Raw genomic sequence first — 10,872 nt, 5'->3', positions numbered from 1 at the left:
TGACGATGATGATTATGACGATGATGACGACAATGATGATGACGATGACGACGATGATGATGATGACGATGATGATGATGACGATGATGACGACGACGATGATGATGACGATGACGACGATGATGATGACGATGATGATGATGATGACGATGATGATGACGATGACGACGATGATGATGATGACGATGATGACGACGATGATGATGACGATGACGACGATGATGATGATGACGATGATGACGACGATGATGATGATGACGAGACGATGATGACGACGATGATGACGACGATCAGTGATGATGACGATGATGATGGACGATGACGATGATGATGATGATGACGATGACGATGATGACGACGATGATGACGATGATGATGACGATGATGAGGACAACGATGATGATGATGCCGATGACGATGATGATGATGACGATGACGATGATGATGATGACGATGATGATGATGACGACGATGATGACGATGATGATGACGATGACGATGATGATGATGATGATGACAACGATGATGATGACGATGATGATGATGATGCCGATGACGATGATGATGATGCCGATGACGATGATGATGACGATGACGATGATGATGACGATGACGATGATGACGACGATGATGACGATGATGATGACGATGACGACGATGATGACGACGACGATGATGATGACGATGATGATGACAACGACGATGATGATGACAACGATGATGACGATGATGATGATGATAATGATAATGACAATGATGACGATGATGACGATGACGATGACGATGATGATGGTGATGACGATGATGATGACGATGATGATGACAATGATGACGATGACGATGATGATGACGATGATGACAACGATGATGACGATGATGACGACGATGATGATGACGATTATGACGATGACGATGATGATGACAATGATGATGATGATGATTGATGACGATAACGATGATGACGATGATGACGATGATGATGACGATGATGACGACGATGATGACGATGATGATGATGATGACGATGATGACGACGATGATGACGACGATGACGATGATGATGACAATGATGACGATGATGATGATGATGACGATGATGACAACGATGATGACGATGATGATGACGATGATGATGATGACGATGATGACGATGATGATGACGACAATGATGACGATGAAGACGATGATGATGATGATGATGACGACGATGACGATGATGATGACGACGACGATGACGATGACGATGATGACGATGATGACGATGATGATGACCATTTCCACCACCCCAGTCTTGAGTCCGCAGCTAAAGAGGTGCAGGAAGGAGGAGGAGGCCAAGGTTCCATCCCAGCGACGAGAAAACACGTCACTGACAGAGGTGAGAAACTCACTACCCAGTGTCTCTCTACCCAGTGTCTCACTACCCAGTGTCTCTCTACCCAGTGTCTCACCACCCAGTGTCTCTCTACCCAGTCTCACTACCCAGTGTCTCACCACCCAGTGTCTCACTACCCAGTGTCTCACCACCCAGTGTCTCACCACCCAGTGTCTCACTACCCAGTGTCTCACTACCCAGTGTCTCACCACCCAGTGTCTCACCACCCAGTGTCTCTTTACCCAGTGTCTCACTACCCAGTGTCTCTCTACCCAGTGTATCACTACCCAGTGTCTCACTACCCAGTGTCTCACTACCCAGTGTCTCACCACCCAGTGTCTCACCACCCAGTGTCTCTCTACCCAGTGTCTCACCACCCAGTGTCTTACTACCCAGTGTCTCACCACCCAGTGTCTCACTACCCAGTGTCTCACTACCCAGTGTCTCACCACCCAGTGTCTTTCTACCCAGTGTCTCACCACCCAGTATCTCACTACCCAGTGTCTCACCACCCAGTGTCTCACTATCCAGTGTCTCACCACCCAGTGTCTCACTACCCAGTGTCTCACTACCCAGTGTCTCACCACCCAGTGTCTCACCACCCAGTGTCTCACTACCCAGTGTCTCACAACCCAGTGTCTCACCACCCAGTGTCTCTTTACCCAGTGTCTCACCACCCAGTGTCTCACTACCCAGTGTCTCACCACCCAGTGTCTCACCACCCAGTGTCTCACTACCCAGTGTCTCACCACCCAGTGTCTCACTACCCAGTGTCTCACCACCCAGTGTCTCACCACCCAGTGTCTCTTTACCCAGTGTCTCACTACCCAGTGTCTCACTACCCAGTGTCTCACTACCCAGTGTCTCACCACCCAGTGTCTCACCACCCAGTGTCTCACCACCCAGTGTCTCATCACCTAGTGTCTCACTACCCAGTGTCTCACTACCCAGTGTCTCAACACCCAGTGTCTCACCACCCAGTGTCTCACTACCCAGTGTCTCACCACCCAGTGTCTCACTACCCAGTGTCTCACCACCCAGTGTCTCACCACCCAGTGTCTCACTACCCAGTGTCTCACCACCCAGTGTCTCACTACCCAGTGTCTCTCTACCCAGTGTCTCTCTACCCAGTGTCTCACTACCCAGTGTCTCAACACCCAGTGTCTCACTACCCAGTGTCTCACTACCCAGTGTCTCACCACCCAGTGTCTCACTACTGTTGTATATGTTGGGTATGAAAATTTGTTATGTTGTATGCGTGCGTGGGTGAAATTATTATGTTGTATATGTGGGTCATGAATATTCAGTGGAAATAATAATAATTAAATGAAATTTGGCCAAATGTGTAATTATCCGGAAATATGTTAATTTATGTAATTACGCACATTTTAATTATGCCAATTCGAGAGGTAATCGTATTAATTATGCGAGTGGGTGTAATTATGATAACGCAAGTCGTTATGATAACCAGACCCCGCCTCGGTGACGAGGGTGGGTTATCGATCGGAATAAGGCAATTAATCGTATGCAGTTATGCAGGTGTGGTGTAAGTATGCAAGATTAACTTAGATTAACTCGGCATCGTTGTCTAGGTTCGTCTCATTCTCGCTTTAACATTCCCAGAGTTTTTATTCGTGGTTATATTTTTAGGTCCCCGGTTCACCCCGTTATCGCTTTAACATTTACTGAGTATGTGTTAGTGTGTTTATTAAGGTCACCAAGTTCAAATCTCAACGCAGAAGCAGATCTTATGCATAGATTTCAGGAAAGAATCACACAACCACTTCTGTATTAATCAATTTATTACTAATTCAACCTTAACTATGATATAATATGCGAACTCTCAATCCCGGAACGTCAACACGGCATCAATACAGTATCATCAACGATTGTCTGATTTCACTTTGACAACTGCACATGGATCCCGCATAACGCGATGGTTGTTAGTGAGAGAGAGTCGTTAAAACACGCAAATACTATGCTAAGAAAACCTTAATGTTAATGAATGATTATACTCAATATTGTTCATAACGCGATGGTTGTTAGTGAGAGAGAGAGTCGTTGAAATATGCAAATACTATGCTAAGAAAACCTTAATGTTAATGAATGATTATACTCAATATTGTTCATAACGCGATGGTTGTTAGTGAGAGAGAGAGTCGTTGAAATATGCAAATACTATGCTAAGAAAACCTTAACGCTAATGAATGATTATACTCAATATTGTTCACGCAGTACCACACTCCTTATTGACCATACGCAACCCTTATCACGTTGTTAACACCTTGGGTCACGGGACAGTTGAATATTCTGTAGAGGATGCGAGTACGTGCGGCGATTATGACTGAAAGATACTTGAAAGATTATACGGCGATAAAAAAACACAATCAAAAACAGTTATTATTCTTAAAGGCACCAATCTCAACAGATACATCGGCAGGTTATCTGACAACAGAACGGCTCGGAGTAAGGGCCTGCGACGGTGCTCCTTTTCCGAAGCTCGTTATCTTATACCAAGTTTACTAATTGGGGACCAGATCACCTGATAAGGATCCGGTGGGCCACCACTCCCCACGTGAGCGTGGCTCGGCGGAAGGAGGTGCCAAGAATCAGTTCGTATTGATGGATCTGTTGGGAATTTATGCGATTAAGAGTACAGCCCACTAAATATTAAAGATAAAAATTAAGAATACTCTTATAAACGACGGAGGGCCATCACTCGGTCTCGTTGCGATGCTTTCCAGCCACGGATGGCTTATGGGTTCGAGTGTTTTTGAGTGGTAAGAGTTGTCTTGAATAGTCAGTGTTCGGAGTCGATTCTTTAGGTCAAACAGACGCCTGGTGGTCGTGTGGTGAGGGGGCGGTGCGCGTCATACGTATCAGTTGATCCCCTGTCACCGTGGCGAACTGGTTCGGATGCCCGTTGATACGCTGTCGCAGTTCGGAACCCGGTCGGTAGGTGGCGCCCACAACTCGCTCGTAGCGTGCAGCTCTGGGTTGTCGCCGATCCGCGATGCTCACCACTCCGGTGGCAGCAGAGACCCCCGATTCGGCAGAGGTTGACGAGCTGAAGATGAGTCGAGCCGACCCGCTGGTCGCAGCTCGCTCCTGAGTCGACCCTCCCGGTCGAGCTCGCTCCTGGGTCGACCCGCTGGTCGCCCTCGCTCCTGAGTCGACCCTCTGGTCGCACTCCTGAGTGGACCCGCTGGTCGCACTCCTGAGTGGACCCACTCTGGTCGCACTCGTTCCTGAGTCGACCCTCCCGTCGCACTGATTTCCACTGCTCAGGATCCTTTACTTTATGCCGAAAATTCCCCCTGGATCCCGCCCACAAGGCGGGGCTTCTTTTCGATTTTTGCTGTGTCAGGATCTGTCCGTAGGCAGGTGTGTCCATGTGTGTGTCCGTACGTCCGTATGTCCTTGTGTGCATCACTCACGGTATTCCGTTGTCCCACTCCCTCCATAAAACCCACGAGCAAACAATCAGGTGTTACAAATTGCCTCGAGGTCGTCTCTCTGTCTGGGTGCAACATTATCTCCTGTCTGGCCTTCCCCATGAACCCAAAACACAGACGTCACAAATGTCTCATAGGCGTCTTTGTTCGCACCACCTGGAGGGAGGGGCAACGCTCTCTCCGACCCGGCGCACAAAGAAATGGCCAAAAGTTTTAAGTTAACATTTGTCCCTTACTATTTCACAGCCATGATTCCTGTATGTAACCCAAGGTCTGTCGTTTCCCATCGTGGTGCTTGACTCAAGTGGGGGTGTTTCCCCGAGCGTACACACACTCCCCTCCCGCGCTGCGGGGATACAAAGACGGCCGGGATCTCCCTTTCTCTCCGACCCTGGGTTTAACATCGTTTTTTATTATGTATTTATATTCGACCTGGTGGTGATTCATCCCGTTATCCTGGCTTTTCATAAGTTTTACTTTTGTCTTTTCATGCATATGCTTCGGGTCGAGTTGTATAGAAAGCATTAAAGTATGGAAATAACATTTCATATTGACTTAATGATGGTGATGGTTCAGTAGGCGTACTTGTGACCTGGTTTAATTGGAGTGGGTGTGAATATCAAACTTTAGCCTACCCTGTTGTTAAATTCCGACTTTAACGTTACTTTAATAGCAATACAGAATAATTGAGCTTTTTGTCTTAACTAGGCGAACGCGAACTTCTGGTGACCCCCGCACTGTCTCTGCCTCCCCCCCCTGTGCACACAGCCTTGAGCTGACCCACTTAATTTAATTCTTGGCCTTCTTGGGTTTATCTATGTTTCCTCAGCTGCAGGAGAACAAGGCGTGCTTCTACCTCCCTTTCTGTGTGCACGTGTTCTAATTAGCTCGGAATCCCTAACACACAATCAGTGATGATTCCTGGCTTTCTGTGGTTATGACTTAGACAAAGGCGCCTCTGCTTCCTTTCACTGCCTTTGCCTTGAAGCAAGGTTGCAATTCTGTCATCCTAGCCCTCCTCTCGTTCATTACTTAACAACACCTGGTGTTTTGCAGTTTGGTGCGCTTTGGTGTGTTTCACTCATTAAAAAAAACAAGTAAAAAGATAATATATAAAAATCATCAAATATTATTAATCTCAATTATGGAAGAAGGGTTAGGATACAACATACCGCCCTTTTAAAAATGACCAGTGGTCAAATGGCCACGGGTTATTTTTAAAAAAAATATGTATACCCTTCTTCCATCATGAACCATCGATTGTCCTCAAGTTTTGCTGCTATTCCTTACAACGCGTGCGTACGTGTCACAACTTAACATGGTTATATTTGAATTGAGCAAAGAAAATTAAACAAGCGTTAAACATCGATATTGCGTTACATCGGTTCTGATACATCATGACTCCGACGAATATTCATTTTTGTTTTTGTTAAATCCTGGGAAACGCTAGGTAGCGGTTTCGAACGCATTTATGCGTTACCTTCCTCATGTTGCCTCGTTCACCACTTATCACTTCGATAATTCGATCACGGTTTTCGGGTTCGTTTTTGTAGTTTCCTCTCTGACTCTCTGTGTCGTGGGAGTGTGTGGTGAAAAATTGTGCTGCACATAACCAGAATTCGCGCACACGACCCACTTTGACACTTGGTTCGAGGCATTCGCTCTCTCTGCGATTACATGCACATTTGCCGAGTCAGTGTGTCGATTTAATTCTGTCCCTCGTAATGTTGCCCTCTTTGTTTTTACTAGTGTGTTGGATTTCAACACCATTCCCGATACGTCATGGACATTCGTCTCCATTTTAGCACTCCGATCCACATAATTTTTGGTTTCCCTTGGATATTTTCCATTCAAAGGCTCATGCCTGCGCTCCTCAGGGCGTGTCCCTGCTGTCTGTTTTTGTACTGTCCGATCACGCTTCAATGCAACCCTGTCCTTGTATTCGATCCGCGCGTCATTTACGGGAGCACTGTCCACGTTTTTGCCCGCCCTGTCACTTGCAGCCTGCCTGTATTTCACATTGAGCGCCGGGTTTAACACCTCGGCGGGTGTGGCGCGTATGGGCTGCCCGCTCTCAATCACTGTGGATGGTTCATCACGTATTTGGACCGTATTCTGTGTTATTCCTCTATTCCCTCCTGGTATAGCCGGTGGAGGAATTGGTCGGAATTGGATCGATTGTGTTTGACCTCCCATCCTGCGATTCTCGTGAATGTTCGCATCCATACCTCCGCGGTATGTGTAACACCTTCCCGCTAGGTGGTTATCTTCCCATCTCTGTGCGTAATTTGAACCTTGCGTGTGTCGTGGGATGGGGTGTTGATATGGTTCTGCTCTGAACCTCTCCCTCCTACGATTCTCCTGCACCCTTGGCCCAGTGTTTTTCCCATTTGGGTGCCAAATTTTTCCTGGATTGTTACTTCGCCATCCCTGTGGGTAATCTTGACCTTGCGCATGTCGGGGCATGGGGTGTTGGTATGGTTCTATTCTGAACCTCCCCCTCCTGCGATTCTCCTGAATGTTCGGCTTTGTGCCGCTCTCATTCTCGTGCCAACCTCTCTCTGGGTTATTTTGCCATGTGTGCGTGCGTTTCTGCTGCTCTCTGCATGGTGGGACTGCTCGGTGATTTTTATTCCTCTCTGAGAGGCTGGGTTCCTCATCCCTCTCCCTGTGTTCTGGATCCGAATTATGATTCTTAGCTCTGTATAACCATGCCATGTACGCCTTGCTCTCTATGCGGCGTAAGGATGCGGTTTCTGGATTCAAAACCATTCTCACCCTTTCTGTAATCTCTGGGCTCAAGGATTCAAAAAACATAATTTTGAACATTTTATCCCCTTCGTGGTATTGATTCACATCGCCTGCGTAATACGCTCTTTTAAATTGGACGAGGTAGTCACGTGGATCTTGGTCCATGCCCTGGGTCATCGATTTTACAGCATAAAACCCCTCAGTGAGTGTCGAATATTCTCCAAACTTCCGAATCACTGCCAGGCTCAATTGTTTAAAATCATTTCTAACCTTGTGTGGTAGTGACTTTACCCATGGAATAGATTCTTTATGTAAGGTCCGTTTCAACAAACTCGCTTTTTCATCCCGTCTCCTCAGCCCTCTAATCATTGCCTCCTCTTCCACTGTCGCGATATGTGTGTGGATATCCATAGTCTTATTGTGGGGGTCAAAATCGGGAATTCTGACTAGAGCCTTGTCCATCAACTTAAGGGTTTTACTGGTGAACAGGTATTCCGAAAGTTGATTGCTGACAGCGTCATCATCAAACAAGTTATCATCAGGCAATCTGTCACTTTGGTCTGTGCTGTGTCTCTTGTGTTTAAGTGGTGTGCATTTTCTGTGTGCGCGCCCAGGGCCGTGTCGCTCGTGTTGCCATTTCCCTTCAGTTTTTGCCTCTGCCCTTAGTGTACCATGTCCTGGCGATTTTACTTTAACTTTTGTGCGATCAATCCCTGGACTCTGTCCACGTACCCAAGAGAGTGATTTGATGTTACTTCCATATTTATTCTGTGGCTCAACGTCTGTGAGTTTCGCTGGTGTCGCGAGCTTTGATTTCTCCTCCCTCTCGAGGGTGTGAGGACATTTCTCGTCGTTTATTAGAGACGATTTCTCTCCCGTTTCCTTTCCAAATTTTCCCTTCATTCCACAATCCCTGTCTGTATGCCTGTGTGAGAAGGTATGAGTCCTGTCCTGCCTTCTCTGCAGTTTTTGCATCGTGTTTGCCTTCGTTACTTTTTATCCAGTCAATTAGTTTCCCCCGAGGTGTGTTCGTGTTATCGATACAGCTCCCTTCCCATATGTCTCTCTGACTGTACTGCTTTGTAACAGATTGGTCGGTACGTTTAAATACGAGCTCCCCGTATCCCGTAACCCATTCAAATATTATTCTTAATCCTAGCATCTTAAGTATGGCAAGAGTTACCTTAATATTTCTTTTCAGAGTGCATATAAACAATTGTATCACAGGATGCGTCAGTTCAACTCGAGCAAATAATCTCAGCCCAGCTGTCTTTGTTATACTCTGCTACTCTGGTATTTCCCTTCAGAGCGCGTTTTGTTTGTATACCCCCGTTTACAATCACAAGGCAACGTTAGTTCACAACACTTTGATTAACACATCAGTGATTCGTTCCTGAATTCATGCATAACTGTCTGCGAGAGATCCCGGAGACGAGCCCCCATTATGTTGTATATGTTGGGTTATGAAAATTTGTTATGTTGTATGCGTGCGTGGGTGAAATTATTATGTTGTATATGTGGGTTATGAATATTCAGTGGAAATAATAATAATTAAATGAAATTTGGCCAAATGTGTAATTATCCGGAAATATGTTAATTTATGTAATTACGCACATTTTAATTATGCCAATTCGAGAGGTAATCGTATTAATTATGCGAGTGGGTGTAATTATGATAATGCAAGTCGTTATGATAACCAGACCCCGCCTCGGTGACGAGGGTGGGTTATCGATCGGAATAAGGCAATTAATCGTATGCAGTTATGCAGGTGTGGTGTAAGTATGCAAGATTAACTTAGATTAACTCGGCATCGTTGTCTAGGTTCGTCTCATTCTCGCTTTAACATTCCCAGAGTTTTTATTCGTGGTTATATTTTTAGGTCCCCGGTTCACCCCGTTATCGCTTTAACATTTACTGAGTATGTGTTAGTGTGTTTATTAAGGTCACCAAGTTCAAATCTCAACGCAGAAGCAGATCTTATGCATAGATTTCAGGAAAGAATCACACAACCACTTCTGTATTAATCAATTTATTACTAATTCAACCTTAACTATGATATAATATGCGAACTCTCAATCCCGGAACGTCAACACGGCATCAATACAGTATCATCAACGATTGTCTGATTTCACTTTGACAACTGCACATGGATCCCGCATAACGCGATGGTTGTTAGTGAGAGAGAGTCGTTAAAACACGCAAATACTATGCTAAGAAAACCTTAATGTTAATGAATGATTATACTCAATATTGTTCATAACGCGATGGTTGTTAGTGAGAGAGAGAGTCGTTGAAATATGCAAATACTATGCTAAGAAAACCTTAATGTTAATGAATGATTATACTCAATATTGTTCATAACGCGATGGTTGTTAGTGAGAGAGAGAGTCGTTGAAATATGCAAATACTATGCTAAGAAAACCTTAACGCTAATGAATGATTATACTCAATATTGTTCACGCAGTACCACACTCCTTATTGACCATACGCAACCCTTATCACGTTGTTAACACCTTGGGTCACGGGACAGTTGAATATTCTGTAGAGGATGCGAGTACGTGCGGCGATTATGACTGAAAGATACTTGAAAGATTATACGGCGATAAAAAAACACAATCAAAAACAGTTATTATTCTTAAAGGCACCAATCTCAACAGATACATCGGCAGGTTATCTGACAACAGAACGGCTCGGAGTAAGGGCCTGCGACGGTGCTCCTTTTCCGAAGCTCGTTATCTTATACCAAGTTTACTAATTGGGGACCAGATCACCTGATAAGGATCCGGTGGGCCACCACTCCCCACGTGAGCGTGGCTCGGCGGAAGGAGGTGCCAAGAATCAGTTCGTATTGATGGATCTGTTGGGAATTTATGCGATTAAGAGTACAGCCCACTAAATATTAAAGATAAAAATTAAGAATACTCTTATAAACGACGGAGGGCCATCACTCGGTCTCGTTGCGATGCTTTCCAGCCACGGATGGCTTATGGGTTCGAGTGTTTTTGAGTGGTAAGAGTTGTCTTGAATAGTCAGTGTTCGGAGTCGATTCTTTAGGTCAAACAGACGCCTGGTGGTCGTGTGGTGAGGGGGCGGTGCGCGTCATACGTATCAGTTGATCCCCTGTCACCGTGGCGAACTGGTTCGGATGCCCGTTGATACGCTGTCGCAGTTCGGAACCCGGTCGGTAGGTGGCGCCCACAACTCGCTCGTAGCGTGCAGCTCTGGGTTGTCGCCGATCCGCGATGCTCACCACTCCGGTGGCAGCAGAGACCCCCGATTCGGCAGAGGTTGACG

The 10,872-nt window shown here is 45.8% G+C and overlaps 1 protein-coding gene across 1 annotated transcript in view; it reads left to right on the top strand.

The window, feature by feature from the left end:
- Window positions 1–1,267: 1,267 nt before the first annotated feature.
- The window catches only part of LOC133339689 (glutamic acid-rich protein-like), a 37,088-nt gene continuing 27,483 nt past the window's right edge, over window positions 1,268–10,872 (top strand). Inside the window, exon 1 of the mRNA XM_061547844.1 lies at window positions 1,268–1,375. Within this exon, the coding sequence (XP_061403828.1) occupies window positions 1,268–1,375 (108 nt within the window). The remainder of the gene's footprint in view (window positions 1,376–10,872) is intronic.

Source organism: Lethenteron reissneri, unplaced genomic scaffold (genome assembly GCF_015708825.2).
Source record: "Lethenteron reissneri isolate LAM-NWPU_2019-01 unplaced genomic scaffold, ASM1570882v1 scaffold_207, whole genome shotgun sequence".
Lineage (NCBI taxonomy): Eukaryota > Metazoa > Chordata > Hyperoartia > Petromyzontiformes > Petromyzontidae > Lethenteron > Lethenteron reissneri.
Note: the sequence above shows the minus strand (reverse complement) of the source record. Positions and strands in the feature narration are given on the sequence as shown.